The following is a 19,259-nucleotide window of genomic DNA, read 5'->3' on the forward strand; positions in this document are numbered from 1 at the left end:
TCGGCCCCGCCCCGGGGGTCGCGCCGCCCGCCGAGCGGGGCTCCATCGCCGCCGCCTTCGCCCGCCACCGGCGGGGTTTGCGTGCCACCGCCGGCACTCCCCGCCGCCGCTTTATGTAACCCGCCGCTCGGACCCGCTTATAAAACGCCGCCAAGGCAGAGCCGCCTCCACTGCGAGCGCCGCGGCAGCCGCGAGGTAACGGCGCGGGCCGGGCCGGGCCGGGGCGGGGGCGGCGAGCAGCGCTCCTGGCGGGGCCGGGGGAGGAGAGCGGAGCGCGGCCGGCCGGGTCGGGTCGTGGCTCCGGCTTAATGGCGAAACCAGCCCGCGGGAGGCGGGTGGGAGACAGAGGGGCGCTGCCGTGAGGTGCTGCTCAGCCCGAGCCTACCTGTAGCCTGTGCTAGGCTTTGCTCGTGCCGTCCGTGCACACACCCGCTCGGCAGTGCTAATCGGCAGCTATACAAAAACCTGCATAAAAGGGTGTACGGTGAACTAAACCACAGAGCCTAGCCTGGACAGGTACAAGAAAAATGTTCAAAAGTCTAACGGGGTCTTTGTCCCTAGTGTCACTAGCATCCTGTTAGTTTTTTTTTTCTCATCATCTGTTGTGCAACCTTTCAAGTGTATAAGCCATCTCTTGCTGATGTAACCAGCATATCCTGTGTTGTTTCCCATAAGCAAGTCTTTCCCAGGAGCGGCTAGCCTTAGAGTTCAGTATGGGTTCAAACTAAACAACCCTTCCTTTGCCCCTGATTTTAATTTTACTTATACAAGGAAAAACTTATGCAACTTGTTGAGCTTTCAGTGATAGGAAGAGGCACAGAGGAAAGGACAATTCCCGTTTCTTTAAACCTGGCTTTTGTACCTCCGGTTTCCTAACAGGGTGGCCATCTCTCTCTCTCCCTGAGACATCTATTACTGTGGGCTTACTAGTTATCACCCTCTCAGTCCTGTGAGGAAAGAAGTGCAGATGGTGGGTAAAGGGTGGTTGGTGGGATACTTCTGCCTTCACACAAAATTCGAGGAACTAGCAATGGATGTGTTTGTGGCCAGGTCTTTGTCCTTGCTCTTTTAACCTGATGAGCACCTTGGCTTTCCTCAGCATCAGAGTAATTTTTAGCATGTGTAATTGTTATTTTAATCACATTGATATCTCTAAAACAGACTTGTGCAGCAAACAAGATGTATGTGGCTGGCTTCATTTTCATAAACACAAACGTTTTTGTTGCTGTGCTTCTTTATATGGGTTCATTAATAGGCTTTTTCTGCTGCCTTTGTTGGGGGGTAAGCATGTTACGGCTGAAGAAGGTGAGCTTGAGTCTCTTCAAGTGGTAACAGCTTCCATTAGTAGTGCTGACTGTGTTGCCAGAGATGGTGAGCATCATGGGTAGGCTTGTTTTTGCCTCATTAGATGCCCTTTGAGCAAGCATTATTTACTTCAAGAGCATACTTCTAGTCCTTAAAGGTTAGTTCTAAATCTGTGGGTTTCTGTGCCTTTGGGGACTGACTGCTGGATGTCTTCCGGTGCGGATGTCCATCCTTTTGGAAACTTGGCATGTGTACCTATTGGTGTGGTGTGCATGAACTTGCTCTTCCAAGACACTTTCTGGAGAAATCTTTGTTCACGTCTCCTTCCCTGCTTTTTTCTGTGTTCTTTGTCTCAACAGATGGGAACTGCTCAAAACAGCAGTGACCTCCATGCAGTGGAGCTTGGCCTGTGTAACAAGAGCATGATGTCGGACACGTTCGATCACAGCATTATTTCTGTTGGAGAAGAGGAAGGAGTGGGCAATTTCCAACGTTCTATTCCAACACAAGAGTCCCTCCGATCTCCTCGTGGCTCTGTTGTGAGTTTCCATAACATCCAGTACTCCGTTAAGCAGTCCAGTGGATTCCTTTGTAAACGGAAAATCGTGGAAAAGAAGATCCTTCATAATGTTAAGTAAGTGTTTGCTTAAATGAAATACTAGATGGTAGGAATTAATCTGTTGCTGTGAACCAGTGACCTTGTGTCACCTGCCAGATCCAGCTGTGCTGGTACAGAAATGACTGCCCTCCTGCCAGTCAGCAGCTCATGTAAGCACTTTGATTTGCTTTTAGGCAAAATAGCTGGAATATAGCTGAAGCAGTTTCAGTTATTGATCTCAGCAAATTAGGACCAAACTCGTGTGAACTCTTTGGCCAGAAGATCTGAGGGTTCCCATAACTATGGTTCAAGGTGCAGTCAGAGGAAATGAGCAACAGAGAGTAGTTGTTGCTTCTTTTCAAGACCCTGCTGAGCAGGGAAGACAATTTCTGTCTTACATAGATTGCTTTTTATGTCCAGTTCCCATTCTGAGAGTAGTTGTTGCTTCTTTTCAAGACCCTGCTGAGCAGGGAAGACACTTAATTTCTGTCTTATGTAGATTGCTTTTTATGTCCAGTTCTCATTCTCTTCTGACTGGCAGTCTGGGACAGAAAGAAAAAATGCTTATTGATTTCAGATTTAAGAAGTTTTTAATCTCTGAGGTTTTTCTTTCAATAGCATTTTGTTCACATCTACTAAAAGCTGCATATGGGTGGTCCTTGTAAATGTCCTTATTTGTTAACAGCTCTTTCCTTCTTCCAGTGGCATTATGAAACCAGGCTTGAATGCTATCCTGGGGCCAACAGGGAGTGGGAAATCTTCGTAAGTACCTTCTGCTCTTTTGAATGGACAGTCAGCTGTTCAAAGTATATTTGGGATTCTGAGGGTTAGGGGAGATGTGAGGTATCTGCACGCTTAGACCTTTGCATGCCTTTGAGAAATCTGGTGATGCAGCTTGACCTCCTGCCCCTCTGTCAGCTTTGCTGAAGCTCTTGCACCATGACTGTGTCACACGCCTTATCTGCTCCAGCTGGTGCTCCATATTACTGCAGTCATCTTTGGTGGTGGCCTGAGTTAAGATACCAGGCAGAACTGGGGTGTCTGGAGCTCAGATGTAGGCTCTGTTCTCACTGATAATGGGGTGGGGATGGGGCACAAGCTCCCCTGGGGCATGGAAGATGTCACCCCCTTTTAACTCACTGTAACAATTCTTCCTTGAAGCTGCTAGGCCAGACCCTTCTGTGACAACTGACAGTGGTATGGTGTAATGGAGTCTGTAGGATGCTCTGGATCCTTACCCCAACTTGGCTGTGGCCTGCTGGTGGGGGTGTACACATTCTTGAGTTGTTTGGATGAAGGCACAAGAAATGCCATGTAGACTATTTCCATCCAGTGCTAATGCTGTTTTCTCTCCTGTTGTAAGAGAGCTCTTTGTCACTCTCTGACTTTAAGAGTCAAATGCTCAGAAATATGGTCAGGGTTCACACAGGTCTGTCTTTGTGGTGACCATTGATCTTCTTTTCTCAGGAGACTGCTGGCTAATCAGGATGCTTTCAAGAGCAGCACTTCATCAGGGCAGTTTACTTATCTGGCAGACAGGCTGGCCTCTGTACAGGCAGTAAGGAGAATATCCAGTGATACACTAAAAAAAAATACTTTCTAGAATTAATCTTAACTCTTGTCTTGTTTACACCCATATGGATTAATTTCCTTGCGATAAGAGGAGTTAGTTCAGTGCTCCCCTGGCTGGAGAGCAGCCTGCAACGACTCAGCAGGGTGCTTTTGTCCGTGCATTTGAGGTTATCTGTAAATACACAGACCAAGTTTATGTCTGTAGGGGGTTGACTGTTGTGAATTGTGAGCGTCTGTACACTGCCATACTGCTGTGGCACACCGTGTGCTGGAAAATCCTGGATGTACACCAGACTTTCTGTACAAAGAGCTACAGGTTGCAGAGTAGGGGAAGCCCCTTCCTGTGCCCTCTGGTTTGCAGCACACTGTGAGCAGGCTGTAACTCAGTCCTGGCTGGTGGTACTTAACCAGTCAAGGGTAAAAGCAGCAGTTATTGCAGAACCTAATGCCTGGTGTTTGTCTGAAGTCTCCTAGATGTGCTGGCTGCCAGAAAGGACCCAGCAGGTCTGTCTGGAGAAGTGCTTATTGATGGCATCCCACAACCTCCAAATTTCAAGTGCATCTCAGGATATGTTGTGCAGGTGAGTAACTGCCTTCCTGGAGGCCTGGGAGACCTTGGGATAGAGGACCACATAAGATGAGGAAGCATCAACAACTAGTTTAGGTAATTTTCAGTGATCCCTACAGAGCCTAATTTGATAACTCACTGTTAGAGTTTTTAGTTTTAATCTGGGATATGGAAGAAATAAGATCAAACTGTTCCTCCTAGCCTAGTCAGGAGCAGAGGTGTGTCTTCCCACAGCCACATGGATGCCCAGATTGCTGGGCTACTGTGACTTGGCCTTTGGGCTCTGCCCTGAAGTGCTAGCAAAGATTTTTTAAAAATGGAGGGAAAAAACCATGACACCCAAAATCTCTTGCTGTCAAACTCAGAAGCAGTTCTAGCTGGCAGAAGTACCTTCAAACTATCAGACAATAATTCTAGGAAATAAATAGATCCCTGCTGTTCTTCCTCTGATTCTAGCTGGCTGTGACAGAGGTTCATTCCACTCAGAGACAGGAAAAGCCTGAATCTGCGGAAGTGGGTGGAGGCCTGGACCAATAATAGACCCTCAAAGCCCTGGGGAGCTTGGGGAGAAGGGGATTCTTGGCAGTCGTATGAGCAGCAAAATCTGGAAACCATCCAGGGTTCTGACTGCAGGCAGATGTGACACAGGCAGCTGAAATCTGCCAGCTGGGGGGCTCCACAGGATCCATGGGATGAGACTAGTGCTAAATCTTGATCCTGCAGGTCAGAGATCCTCAGATCCTCAGTGGCTGATGAAAAGCCAGTATGTTTATCACAAGTGGTCCCAATTTGAGACATTTGTCTCTCAAATGTCCAAAGCAACCAGACATAACTTTAAAATGATAAGCAACTTGGTGAAACGTTAAATGGTCTCTCCCCCTTCCCACCCCATGTAGTACTCCCTGGATCAGTAAAGATGGACCAAAAACTACGAACACTTAAGTCCTAAATTCATAATTATAGGATCATTTTTATGCAGATAAGCATATAGGCATGCTAAGTCGTATGGTATCCCTATAAAACTGCTGGTGATCTCTCCATTCATGCTGAAAGTGAAGGTGTCATGCCACTGTTAGTTATGTTTGGTATTAAGCTTAAATTCACAGTTTAGTTTCCAGTGAAACTAAACAGTTTCACCGTGTAGTGACCCAGCAGTTCTGTTGGTGGATCTGAGAGTGGAGAATGGGAGGCTGGGGTCAGAGACTGAGGGGTTGTGGGAAGGGAAGTGAAGGTTTGAAATGCCTTAACCATCTTTGGCAGCAAAGCAGCACATTCTTGTCTTCCTCTGTTAAATCCAGTGCCAAACATGGTTGACTGGTATATCATGTGTGGTAGTGATGCACTGCATCTGACGTGGGCAGAGTCCCAAAACAGGCAAGAATCTGCTGCCCTGCAGCTTAGGGGATGTCTTCCCAAGATGGCTGATGTAACAGGCATGTTTCTCAGCAGCTCCCCAGTGTTGCAGCCCTTTTCTCATCATGTTGTAGGATACAAAATTGGTACAAATACCAAAGTGGGGACGATGGAGCTCTGAATGGAACTGATGACAAATCTCTTACTTGGCTCATGGTTGTTGCAGGTTGCTGTAGGCTGCCCAGGTCTGTCAATTGGATAGATTTGATTCTCCCTTAAAGTGCACATGACTGTTTAAGTTTTTGTAACCCTTAGTATAAAGTCTTAGGTCCAAGAGTTGTACATAGCTGAGACATGGCAGGAGTGTCTTGGTGTAATACTCTTGCTTCTCTGAGAAACTGCTGTCAGTGAGGAGCTGGGGAAAGCTCCTTGTTGGAGCAGCTGAACTCAGCAGGTGTTCTGGACCACAACAAGGTATGGCTTGTTACTGGGAACAGAGCTGACTCTGAGTGTCTCTGCCTTGAGCACTGAGCACTAGCAACGTCCTTTGTCTCCAACTGGACTGACAGAAGTTTAACTCTACAAAATCACTCCCTGCTCTGCCTCACTTTGCCTAGTAAGCAAAATGCACGTGCAGTACACAGTGACACTGTCTGCACTTGAACTTCTTAGCCTGAAAGCAGGCTGAGGATGCTTGGTGTCAGCTGTGGAGCCTGCAGAGCTACAATCTCCCCTCGACTGCTACTGAAGGACTTTGAATTTCATGTCATGTAAAATTTGAAGGAGGAGTTGCCCTTCAGTCTGGGTTCCACTGTAGTATGCAAACAACTTATCCAGTAACTGCCTCTAAGGGACTCCCGTGCCCACTCAGAAGCTGAGGAGTCTTTCCAACTGTCCATTTGTACTTTCAGGATGATGTTGTTATGGGCACGATGACAGTGAGGGAGAACCTGCAATTCTCTGCTGCGCTGCGACTCCCCAGCTCCATCAGCATTAAAGAGAAGGAAGAGCGAGTCACCCAGATAATCAATGAGCTGGGATTAAGCAAAGTGGCTGATGCTAAGGTGAGCAGCAAGAACACCTTTCTCAGAAATCCTCTGCCTCTGGAGATTGAACGACTTGTCTCTGGGCAGTATAGTGTATGTAGTGCAGTTGCAGGAAGACAAACAGGAACCTGACTAAACCATATTGCATGCAAGAAATCAGTCTCCAGCTCAGGAGGGAGCTTGGAGAGAGGTATTTGTATTTGCTACTAAAAGGGGAAGATTTTGGGCCATATCCAGCATGTTGTATAAATTCAGAAGGGAAAGAGTCGCTTAGTCATTGCATCTTGGAAAGTTGTTCAGTCACTTCCTGGCTTTGTGGAACAAGACAAGAAAATTGTTTTCTCATTTCTGAAAGTTCTGAGGGATGGAAAACTGGTCTTTGATGGAAAAGTTCTGTGTAGACCTTGTATTAACAGGCAAGCTACCAAAACAAGGCATCCCCACACACTAATGCCTCCTCTGAATGCTGTGGTCCCACTCTATCTCTTCCTTGTCAGTGTCATCCTTGTTCCCTGAAATCGTAAGGCACCTGATACCTCTAAAAATCAGGCTTAGCATACTGCTACACAGTCCCTCACACTAGGTCAAACTCACCTGCTCTTGGTCCTAGAATTCATTAAAGGGACTCTGAAAGTGAAAATGGCTGCTAGGTGTGGAAAGCCCACAACTGCAGAGCATGTACTGACTGGGTCTTGTTGCAAATATCTGATTTCTTCTGTGTGCAGGTCGGAACTGAATTGATCCGGGGAGTGTCTGGAGGGGAACGGAAGAGAACCAACATTGGGATGGAGCTCATCACAGAGCCACCAGTCCTTTTTCTGGATGAACCAACAACTGGCCTTGATGCCAGCACAGCCAATGCAGTCCTCATCCTTCTGAAGAAGTAAGAGTCAGTTTTTCAATGTGTTGCAATTTGGTTGACAACTCATTAGTAAAAAAAGGAATGTTCTTATGACTGAGTAGTCATAAGTGCTCTTCTAAAAAACAAAAACATAAAAACTAGACAAATATACTCAGAAGTAGTGGTCAATTATTTGTTTGGGTCTCTTCCAAAGCCTTTTTAAGCTTATGGGAATCTTTCCACAGCAAGCATTGGATTGGAGCCCAAAAAGCAGATGTAGCTTGGACAGCTTCCCTTTGCCACAACAAAGGGTGGACTGGGAGGTCAGGCCTTGTAATCATAATTTCTTGGCCTTCCATCTGAGTCTATTACCCAACAACAGTCTTGAACTCAGATAAAACTTCACCTGCAAATTTACCCTGAGTGTCCTATGTTTTGGAGGTGAGGTGTCTTCTGACAATTAGAACAAAGTTACATGCAGGGAGGATGAAAGAAGCTTATTTAATGAGAATGACTTTCTAATCCTGCTTCTGGGTTTGTGGCATGTTGTCTGGTTTTGCTTGTGGGGATTGCTTTGGTCTGGGGTTTGTGGATATAGGTCTTTGATCATCAAGTGTCCTTGTTGGGCATCAGTGCTAAAGCACTTGAAAGAGCATCTGACAAGCTTCGAGAAAAACTTGGTTTGAATTTTCTTTAGAGTAAATCTTCAGCAGAAGAGCTAAGAGAAATCTCAGCTTGCCAGACTTCCACAGCCTGATAAGCACCACCTGGTACTGCCATTGAGCACAGTAGGACTGCTGCAGTTAGTCAAGTTGACATCTGGTATAAAAAGCATGTGAGGAGGGTTTATACACAGCTGTGGCCTCAGGCTTTGCTAGCTACAGACAGCATCACACTTTGGCTACCTGGGCTGCAGCCATGGTCTCCTATAATGATGGGTGCTGTCTTGCAGGGAGCATCTGATAGAGTGACCAAGAAGGGAGAGAAGGTTTTGCTGTGTCAAGACCTTGAGAAGTTGCCAAGTATTTGTCTTGGATTTTGATACTTGGGGTTTGCCTTCCTGAAATTCCTTAATTAAAACATTAAGAGATGTTTTGTTTCTATGTCAGGCTCTCAAGAAGAGGGCGAACCATCATATTCTCCATCCATCAGCCCCGTTATTCCATATTCAAGCTGTTTGACAGTCTGACATTACTGGCTTCGGGAAAGGTGCTGTACCATGGTCCTGCAAAACATGCCCTGGAGTACTTCAGTTCTATTGGTAAGTCTTGCATGCCAAGAGCATCTCTGTAGATTCTTGCCCTAGCATGGGATAACAGGTCCTTGATTTTCTATCACTACAATGTTAGAGACTGTGCACATACAGTCTAAGCAGTGTTATGTTAGAACAGGAAAAAGACAAAATGAGAAACCTAAAAAATTTCAGACAAGAGAACATGGCTCCCTCTTGCCTTTTATTTGCCTTTTGCTTGAGGACAAAAATCGAGAATCACCTGGATATGTATAAGCATGATGTGCAACAAACAAGATAATGCTTGTAGCTGTAGTAGGCCTCAGTGGCAGATCCAGTGTTTTTTAAACCACAGCCTGCAGATTGGCAGCAATCTGTACAGATTGATCCAAAAATATGCTCTATGCTGAATGTAGGTGGGCAACCAAGAGGGCAGAATTAGGGTGTGTCTTAAGATGGGTTAATAGTTGCACTGTTGAGTGGCTGCCCTCTCTTCAGGTGAGCAGGGTGAGGATGTCTGAACAGAGAATGTGGAGTGAACTTCCAATCTTTATAAGCAGCTGTGGACACATTAGATTGTAAGCTTTCTCTGGCTTTCTAATGGAGATGGTTTAACCAGTGTCACTACTTCTCTGTCAGCTCCTCCTCTTAGTAGCCCACTTCCTTTCTCTCAGGGAATGTGTAGAAGTGTCTTTGGATTTGTTTGTTTTTAATTTCCTCCTTGTCATACTTAGAACTGTATTATAAGAAGCTGCTCTTGGGCAGCCCTTCTTCATCCTTGTGACCAGGGAAACACCAACAAGAGTTGAGCCTCTGGAAGAAATATCTGAGGCTGTAAAGCAAACATCCAGGATCCTCTGCTGAGGAACTGTGTGTCTTTCAGAGTGAAATGTGGTTGAACAGCTCTGGGAAGGAGGCAAGATTTGTCCATACTGAGCTGAGGTAGAAGCAATGTAGAGATTCCTCCTCACCTGAAATCAGTGAATTAGCAGCTTTGAAGCTCTTCAGATACCCTGGATTCACCATCTCCTAAATCCTTTCCATCTACTGCTGTAAAGTAACACTTACAAAAAGCAGTGAAGTTTTCTGGTAATAGGGTTATGGAAAAGTGATATAGTATTAGACCTGACCTTCTGAGGCATGCCCTGTGCAATGCAAACACGTTGCATGTGTGGTTTTGGTTTGTTCTGGTTTTTTTTAGGATATGAATGTGAACCCTTTAATAATCCAGCTGACTTCTTCCTTGATGTCATAAATGGTGATTCAACTGCTGTGGCAGCAAACAAGGAAGATCAAGGACCTGTGGACACAGGAAAAGGTAAATTGCAAAGGAGAAATCCACTGCTGGCTAATGTAGAAGGGAAATTGTATGTGGTGATGGCAAGCTTTTATTCTCTGGGTTTCCTTGAGTCTAAGGGCATTTCATTATCTTTTCATTGTCCTACTAATAGATATAGTTTGTTTTGGGCTTCTTTAAAGAAATTAGAAAACTTTTTAAATGGATTTTTTTCACTTCAGTAGTATAGGAGAGTAATGACAAATACCAAACATTTTAAAAAAGCCTGTGAGGGAAAAACTTGAAAAACCAGAACTGCTTAGTCTGAAGAGGCAGCTGACAAGTTTTCAGTCACATAAGAGGCTGCTGCAGAGAAGACTAGGTAGATAGATGAAGGCAGTGTTGGATTTACAGGAGAGTGAAAGAGATTGGAACTGTAAGAGAACAAATTCTCTACCAATATAGTGAGTGAAATGTTTGGAAATACTTACTTGGGTATCATGTAGCACATTGTTAACTGAAGGACTAAGGGAACAGATTTTGTAAAGCAGTTATAAAGCTGTTCACATCACCGAAGTGATGTGAATCAGAGCAAACACTGATTTTTCCCAAATTCAATGAAACAAAGGTTTTCTGATGCTATGTTACAAGAATATGACCATTTTGTACCAGAAAGAATGGGCAGATTAGCTAGATCCAATTAAAAATGTAGGAAAAACTCAAGCTAGCCTCTTAAACTCAGGGCTGAAGCTTAAACAACTCAAATTCTCTGGGCATTTCTGCCCTTTTTCTTCAGCCTGCAAAATTGCTGAGCTTATTGATAGGCCATATCTGAAGGTCAGGTTCCTAGGGAATCACAAGCCATATCTTCTTTTTCTCACTCAGAAGTGAGCAGTGAAAATGGAGTGACAGAAGGCAACGTGGATAGCAGTGTGGTAGATGTGCTGCACCAGAAGTATCTCAGCTCGAGCCTGTATCAGAGCACAAAGGAAGCACTGGGGAAAGTGGAGCTTGGACGGGGAAGCAAGCAGAGACTATCCAAGCAGGAGCATGAGATCACCTATGCAAATGGATTCTTCACTCAGCTGTACTGGGTCTCCAAGCGTTCCCTGAAAAATCTCATCAGGAACCCACAGGCCTCCATTGCACAAGTAGGTAACAACTGCTAAAAGTCCAGACTCTTGCTGCTCTCAGTCCCATAATCTGCAGTTTGTAAGACAGAACATGTTTTCAAAGGCAGTTAGAGAAACAGAAAAGTCCTGTGCCACTGCCATGTAAGTGGAGTGAGATGCTTAGCTACTTTTGTGGCTTTTGGAAAAAATCTCCAGTTTAGTTTAGCATAAGAACTACTGCACTGAAGATTGGGGTAGGGGGAAAGTGCTCCATTCTCTGGGTCACATAGGGATCTTCTAGGGTGATACTAATTTTGTGCCTCACTTTAAAATTTAAACTTGGTTATTCTATAAGCGTGTTTCTCCTAAACTCTCCTTAGCCAAAGAGCAAAGTAGGAAAGTGAAGAGGATAAAATCTGAAAAACCATCATAAGGATTTTAATTGTGTGTGTCATAGGTATACATTGTCTCACAAGAGCAAGGCTTTAGGGAGGTGTGAATCTTAAGCCCTGCATATAATAATTAATGACTTAATAATGTTAGTTCCTATATTTTTTTACTTACGTGAAGGATTTCCTTTTACCTTTCTTTTTTTTTCCACTTCCAGATTGCAGTGACTGTAATTCTAGCCTTGGTTGTGGGTGCTATCTTTTTTGGTGTAAAACTGGACCGAAGTGGCATTCAGAATCGGTAAGATAAAAAGCCAAAGCTTTCCTCATTTTTCTATCTGTAGCAGACAGGTTTGAAGCACAGGGAAGGAATGCCTTGGAATCCACTTGAAATACAAAGGAGGGTTGGGTTCATAAGTCTCAGTGCACTGCAGCATAGAATTGCCAGGGGTCCTAAAGGGGCCATAGATCTGTCAGGCTTGCACATAAGTACAAAGGGGATGTAAAAGGGAAGGTGAAGGATACAGCTAAGATTTACAGTAGCACAATTAAGTATCTCCATTCTATGGACAGAGTTTGTTTCCTCACTTTTCCACCGTTCTGTTTTGTCTTCTAGGGTTGGATCCTTGTTTTTTGTCACTACAAACCAGTGTTTTTCCAGTGTCTCTGCAATTGAGCTATTCATCAGAGACAAGAAACTGTTTGTGTAAGTAGTAAGGCACTTGGACTGTCTCATACCCTGGAATGAGATGGGGCAGTATCTTACACGCTGAACAAATTATTGCCACCAAAGATTTGATTGCTCCCTTGCAACATGAGATTGTAATAGTAATGCTAAGTTAGTCTGTAGAGCAAAGAGCTGAAATACTAAGAGCTGGGGGAAGGAGGAAATGCTTTTACTTGCTTGCTGTGTGACAGCTTACTGTTTTTCCTACCCAGTTTTGGTAACAGCTGGTTTTGAGGTCTGCGTGTGAATCCTGCAGACTGTGAATCCTTCCTGCCCTCTTTCTCACGAGGGCTGACACACAGTCTTGCAATAGTCCTAAAGTGGCAAGACTGTGCAAAAATGAAGGGAGAGTTCCTGGAAAAACTTTGCAAGGGATGAAGGGGGCCGCTGTCTGGCTTACAAGAGCTCATTAATAATCAAGTGCATCTCTGTGTTTAGAGGGATGTGCTTGATTACTACATTGTTGTTATAAGTAATTAAAATATAATGAAATATAGTCATTTACTTATAATATTATTTATGTAGAATATCTTTATAGTTATACATATATATACATATATGTTTTTGTATGTGTGTATACATATGTCATGTAAATGCATGTAGATACAGTATACACCATGTATACATACATATATATTAAAAGTGTCATTTGGAGGTGCCTCCAGCTCATACAATAGAAGTGCAAGAGACAGATCCTATGCAGTAAAACAGGAACTGGAGATTTATACCTGGAATGTACATGTCCATCCACAGGCTGCTCAGAGCAGCTTGTTGTCCCTAACAGCTGCTGAGGAGTGAAATTCTCCCACACTGCCATTTCTTGCTAGTCTGCCATGCTTGCCAGTGCAGTTTACCAGCTGTGTCAATGGGGATTTAGGCACCTCACCTGTTAAAACATCTTTTCATGAACTCCATTAAGCAGCAAAACAATCATAATGGCATTTAATTGCCCTGAACTGGAGGTGAGTTGATGTCCCAAAGGTGTTTTCCCATTGTTGGGTATCATTCCTTCTTCCCTGGAAGCATCTGTATCAGTTAGCAGTGGATGAAGTGTTCCTCCAGTTTAGAAGTCTAATGCTTCCTGTGCTCTTGTATTAAGGATCTTTTTCTTTGAAAAGAGACTTGGGAGTTCTTTTATAATATTTTACTTAGCAGTCACACAGTGTTTCATTCACTTGGTGTGCTGTTTGATTGCAGGGTCTGAGAGACAGACCAGCCCTCACTTCACAGAGTGTCAGTGATAGCACAGAGAATATAAGCAATTTGCATAGAGAGGAGTCAGTGGTAGAAAGATCAGAAAACAAGTCATGATGAATCAAACACGCACTCTGAGCCTGCTTCCTAGAGAACCTGTAAATCTGTACAACTCCCCTCCTTCCTGTCCTCGCAGCCATCAGTACACCAGTGGATATTACCGTGTGTCTGCCTACTTCCTGGCCTTGATGATAGGAGATCTGCTGCCCATGAGAACTACTCCAGCCATCATATTCTCATGCATCAGTTACTGGATGATTGGTAAAGAATTGATGCTTTCATTGAACCTGTTGTCTTCCAACACATTTCTGACTTAGCCAGATTCCTGTATCTATAACATACTCCTACTTGAACCTTAGCTGATTTAAGTGCTTGGCATCATAACTTTGGAAGACTTGGGGGCAGGGGCAGAGACAGCAGCAATCTAACACAGGGACTTGCCTGACGACATCTTCTGGTAATGCTCTTTGGGCCTTTGAAGCATGCAAAGTTCCTGCCAACTCCAGACTTGGTCTTTCTTCCTGATTTGCCTGTCTTGTATAGGAATCCAAGGGTACTTCTCTGGAATTCGTGGTTGCTTACTGCACTCTTACCTTTCTGCTTTTTGACAGGATACCAAGCTGTTGCAGGGCGGTTCTTCTTCTTCATGCTGACCCTGATACTGGTGTCCTACACTGCCACAGCCATGTCCCTGGCTATCAGTGCTGGGATGGATGTGGTGGCTGTGGCCAATCTGCTCATCACCATTTGTTTTGTCCTGATGCTTGTAAGTATATTAGGGGCGGTGTGCTCCTTTGGTGGAGGGGAGGGAAGAGCTGAGACCAGCTGAGAGGACTGGCTTGAGCTTACCCTAGGCAGGCTAAAATATCCATAGTCCAGTGGCATGTCAGCCCCATGCTTGTGATTTCACTGCCACTGTAGTCACAGATATACTTCTGCAGCTTGTAGTGTAAGGGTTGGGTGCAGTTCAGTAGGTGTGATGCCACCAGAGCTTTCCAAACAGTGTGCCCCAAACACGTGTTACTTTTTAAAATCAAATTGTCCTTACAAAGATTGATTTTAAAAAATCTTGCATTTCCAGTATTAGAAATCAAAGTGATCAACTAGATCATTTAAAAGGAAAAAGCCTTGAAATAAACTTTAGATCTGTTGGTTTTTTGCATTAATTTTTGCTGCCCAAGTGGTACAAAAGGCAAAACCCTTCTTTTTTTGTAATTCAATGTTACCTTGGGATTCAAGAAATTACTTCAATACTCTTCCCCAAGGATTTTTTAAGGAAGAGAAGAAGAGAGAGAGCAGGGAATTTTGACTTCTCAGAGATGAGAGCTCTGAGTTCTTTTTCAGAGAGGTGATGCTGATGATGAAATGTCTTTGACTGTGAAACCTACCAAGATACATCTTTCTTGTTTGATGATTCCTGGTCACTATCTCTGTATGTACACTGAGCCACAGTACATTCCTTATTCTTCAATTTGCAATTTAAGCAAATTAAGCTGCTTTTGCAATAAGCCAAGTGACATTGCACTGCTTCAACTGCTCACTGTGGGTAAGAAGTGTGCATGTGTACTGAAGGGCAACTGATGGACATTGAGTTAAGTCACAGTGTATAAGGAGTGACACATGCATGTCCTGAAAGTCAGTGGAATAAGCACAAGATCACTTGTGATGAAGCAGAGGCTGAAGTGTCATGTTTAGCTATGAAGACCACTTGTGATAGAAAGTAAAAGCAAATCTTTTTCCAGATGAGAGAAAGTGTGGATGAAAGATGTAGGACAGAGGAGAAGACTGAAATAATAACAGCTCTTAAGGCTACCCATTTTTCTCCTTTTTAAATTCTCCAGTCTCTCATCTCTCCAGTCTCTCATCTCTTTTTAATTTCTCTTGTCTTCTTTAGCCTCTGCCTACCTCTGCCATAGGACAGTCCTCCTCAGTAAGAAGTTGTGATCATGCTTCTTAGCTCACATGTGGATGTAGAAAACCTTTCTGATCTCTTTATAAGCAGTTTAGCTGAAGTACTCGGGTGTGCTGTTGGGCCAGCAGTATGGGAGTGCTACAAGGCTCCAACTCATGTCTGTGGGTACAGGGATGACAGCAGTAGTAGGTCCATCAATCCCAGTGCAGCTCTGCTGGGAGCTGCAGCATCTGTGCAGGAATGGTATTATTTTGCAGTAAACAGAGTTTGTGACTCATCAATCTCCTCTGTTCTATTTCAGATCTTTTCTGGCCTCTTAGTGAACCTCCCTTCAGTAATGGGCTGGCTGAACTGGCTCAAGTACTTCAGCATCCCCCGATACGGCCTCACTGTGAGTAGAAAGCAGCATTGGTCTCCTCTGAGTAATGTAGCCACACTGCTGCTTCCTGGAGACGTTTTGAGTATAACATATGAAGTTCTCTTAAAAGCTAGATTTGGTTGGTTTCATTGCATGAACATGGTAAAAAAAAAAAAAAGAATAAACCAGCCAGCCTCAAAAAGGAAGTGAAATTTAGAAGTCTGTGTGAGAGCTGGAAGTGTCAGGGACTGAACAAACATTTTGTGCTACATAATTAGTGCTGCTTGGACAACTGCAGAGCAAGCTGTCCAGTCAGGCACTAATTCCTCGCCTGAGTAGTTGATCTCTGTGGTTTAGAATAAAATCAAGTATTGTACAGCCTCTCCAGACACTTCTGTATGGGTGGCCAGTCTGGGGCCAATGACTTTCCAGCTGGTTAAATGATTTACTATAGTTCACAAGTGTCTCAGTCTTCAGTGTGGCTTCCTCTGAAATGAAATTTGACTTTTCTGAATAGTAAGGAGCTGGGGTACCAGAAATCTAAGGGTGCAGCTGCTTGAAACACAGTAAATAGAGCAGGTCACAGGTGGGAGTTGTGTTTCCATTTCTTGTTTGCATCCTTGCCAAGCCTCTTTGGAAGGAATAGTGTCCTACTTCAAGTAACAATGACTGCAGTGAATACTGGAGCTGGTACAGGGTGGGAGATGTGTGAGACCTCATTGTTTGGGTATCCCTGAGATGTTTTATCAGTGTTACTCAATGTGGAAGTGTCCTCTGAGATAGCAGTGAGTGCAGGATGCTAGAGCTAGAGCTTTCACCTCTTGCTTTGGCTGACTTTGCCATGCCTTCAGTGTGGTGATGCTGGGGTATCTGCCTGCAGCCACATGATTTTGTGGATCAGTAGATTGACCCAGGTGAATGTGGATGAACAGGAACTTGTAGCTGTCAAGACAGAAACCCATAAGTAACTTTGAAGCCAAGGCCTGGGACACCAAACCACCTTGCATGTAGAACTTGGAGTAGTTGGCTAAGAAAGGCAGTGTCTAAGAGCTTGAAAATAAAAAGGAACATGAACATATGATTCCAAGAATGATGCTATGTGTATTCTAATAATCAAGTTCCTTTGAAGTGTTTCAACAGAAGTTTTAACAGCGCAAACCATGAACTCCGTAAAAATCTTGTGTCTTCCTTTTTCCCTAGGCTCTTCAGGTGAACGAGTACAGAGATCTCTACTTCTGTGGTGAGAAGAATTCAAATGCTACAGTGTTAGTGGGAGACTCAGGCAGTTGTCCCCCCAATATTTCAGAAGAAATGTAAGTAACTCATGGTGGTTCTGGGCCTGAATCGTGATGGCTTGCATAAAGGGAAGTCTGACTGCGTCAAATTTTTGTACTGTCCGCAGAATAGCCACTTACAAGCCAGTCTCAACAACATGTCCCAAATAATGTATTTTAGGATTATACAGTAAAACTCCACAGTTACCCAAGAGTGAAGTAGGGATGAAACTTTACTTGTAAAAATAGGCAGCTGAGCTAAATTAAGTTTTGTCTTTGATAACCTAGCCCTAATTGATCAGTTTTCCTAAACAAATTCAGGGTAACTTAACAATGGAAGTGCAGTGTGTGGACAGCTACAGAGTTGCTGGAAAGCAGTAGACCTGTGATCAGAAATATGCCTCCCCAACAGAACTTTTCAATATTAACCTCCCTGCAGATACAGAGAGAGCCAAGGTATCTCTCTCGCAGTGCTCCATTTTGCTCCATGTGAAATACTCTTGGCTATTGATACCTTAAGCTGTAGCAGTGCAACTATTTCGTGATTTGTACTAGAAAGATGACAGGCTGAATATTTTGCAGGGAACAATGCTAGAGTACTGTTTCCATGGCTTTTGGACTTCCAGTGATTGTTGAGGGAAAGCTAATGCTTCTGTACTTACCATGGTTTAAGATGGTTCTGAGGTTTCCTCATAAATTGCCAGTTATCTATAAAGAACAATTAGGTGGCTACTGAAAAAACTGAGAACTAGAGATTTGTCCCTTGAGTTTTATTTGGTGTTGGGTTCTCTATTTCTATCACCTGTTTTGCAGAGTTGAGGGTAGAAGGATCTTTGTAAAACAGGAATAAAAGTAATTACCTGAAGATGTGTGCTACATAGTAATATGAACTTGTGCCTCGTGCTTTTCTGCAGGTGTTCTGGTGAAGCATACCTGTGCAGCCAAGGAATTGCCCCTACCACCTGGGCAATGTGGGAAAACATAGTGGCTCTCTTCTGCATGACTGTTATCTTCCTTATCATTGCCTATGCAAAACTCCGGTTCATGAGGAAGTTCACATAGACTCCTGTGTTGCCTTGCCCTGCAGCTTCTCCGGTGTTAAAACTGCAAAGCTTGTTAGGGCCTACTGGAGATTGCCAAAAAGTTTCAGCTTACTTTACTGGACTTCAGATGTGAAGCCTGTTCCCCTGTTTCTGGAGCATGATCTCCATAGGATTGTGGGTTTTAAGAAGAAATGCATTAATGTACATTGTGTAAGTGATTTTTCCTAAGAAAATACAATTCTCATAATTCTTAGGTACATATCAAACTTTATATTGTAAACTGTTATTATTCTGTGGCCAGCTTATACACAAAATATTCCATTGAACATGTGAGCTTCTCCGTCACAAAAGATGGAAGGTGATGGTGGCATTTATATAATATATTGTCCCTTGTTAGTGCTTGTCACATCTGAGGAGAGACAGAGACCATTCACCATGTGTTGGAGATGCATTTGATTTGATTTGAAGTCAGTACAGAGACCAAGCACTCATTACCAGGAAAGAAAGTTGTACTTGTAGTAGCTTCTCAGTGGAAGCTACTTCCAGAAACAACTTTAGCTTTATTAAAAACTAAATAGCAGTAGTGTTAGACATCTCACCTAAGAAGATAAATATGTACTGTTGTACTTAAGAAAAAAAGAACCAAAAAACTTCCCCCCCCTGCCATGAACAGCAAGAAATATATTTACTGCTTTAAAAGGAGGAGAGAGAATGCCCCTTTTCTTTATTACTTTCTAAATAAAAATTTGTATACTTACTACTGGCAGAAGTTTTTAACAACAGACTCAGTTCTTAGCTGCACTATCTGTATATAGTGTTACTTACACTATGCACTGAAAAAAAATCTATGTAGAGATGGCTGTGGCAACTACAGCAACACGAACCACAGTCCCCACAGGATGGACTATCATGCCACTACTTGTCTCCTGGCCACCTCATCAGCAGCAGAAGAGATGCTTTTAAATCTCATTATGACCTGCAGAGGTAAGCGGATCAGCTGAGCCAGAGGAAGACATCCTCCAGCACAGGACTGGAGAGTTGTCCTGTGCGGGTCGGGCTGGCGCAGCCCCTGAGCCGGGCGGGCGGTGTGAGGGTGCTGCCGGTGCCCTCGCGATGAGCGGTGCGCTGGGAAGGGGGAAATGATCGCGCTGAGAGCGCAGCCGCATCGAGCACAAACCAGGCGCTCGGTTCGGCTTCGCTGCCTTTAACGGCTGGGGCAAAGCAACCTCGTACCGCGTTTTACACCTCAGTATTTGTCTCTTTCCTGCAGCCGCGCCCCCACAGTGCCGGCACACCTGCCTTGGCCGCCGCTCGGGGGCGGAGGCTCCGGGGCTCCTCCTTGCGCCGGGCGCGGGGCGGGCCCGGCCTGGCGCGGGCCGGAGGAGGCGGCTCCGGGCCGT

General features: G+C 44.3%; 1 protein-coding gene across 3 annotated transcripts in view; it reads left to right on the forward strand.

The window, feature by feature from the left end:
- The window catches only part of LOC120502229 (broad substrate specificity ATP-binding cassette transporter ABCG2-like), a 26,724-nt gene extending 8,099 nt beyond the window's left edge, over positions 1 to 18,625 (forward strand). For 2 of the 3 annotated variants that reach the window (XM_039709455.1, XM_039709453.1), the window contains exons 2-16: positions 1,665 to 1,939; positions 2,606 to 2,665; positions 3,942 to 4,056; positions 6,308 to 6,460; positions 7,168 to 7,325; positions 8,393 to 8,544; positions 9,716 to 9,832; positions 10,676 to 10,941; positions 11,510 to 11,592; positions 11,908 to 11,997; positions 13,409 to 13,533; positions 13,884 to 14,038; positions 15,486 to 15,575; positions 16,743 to 16,855; positions 17,731 to 18,625. In XM_039709455.1, the coding sequence (XP_039565389.1) occupies positions 1,665 to 1,939; positions 2,606 to 2,665; positions 3,942 to 4,056; positions 6,308 to 6,460; positions 7,168 to 7,325; positions 8,393 to 8,544; positions 9,716 to 9,832; positions 10,676 to 10,941; positions 11,510 to 11,592; positions 11,908 to 11,997; positions 13,409 to 13,533; positions 13,884 to 14,038; positions 15,486 to 15,575; positions 16,743 to 16,855; positions 17,731 to 17,878 (2,100 nt within the window). In that variant the 3' untranslated portion in view covers positions 17,879 to 18,625. Of the gene's footprint in view, positions 1 to 6; positions 196 to 1,664; positions 1,940 to 2,605; positions 2,666 to 3,941; positions 4,057 to 6,307; positions 6,461 to 7,167; positions 7,326 to 8,392; positions 8,545 to 9,715; positions 9,833 to 10,675; positions 10,942 to 11,509; positions 11,593 to 11,907; positions 11,998 to 13,408; positions 13,534 to 13,883; positions 14,039 to 15,485; positions 15,576 to 16,742; positions 16,856 to 17,730 lie in introns of those variants that run through there. The other variant, XM_039709454.1, reaches the window with a different exon arrangement.
- Positions 18,626 to 19,259: the final 634 nt, after the last annotated feature.

The sequence above is a fragment of the Passer montanus genome, unplaced genomic scaffold, assembly GCF_014805655.1.
Source record: "Passer montanus isolate IOZ18808 unplaced genomic scaffold, ASM1480565v1 scaffold21, whole genome shotgun sequence".
NCBI lineage: Eukaryota > Metazoa > Chordata > Aves > Passeriformes > Passeridae > Passer > Passer montanus.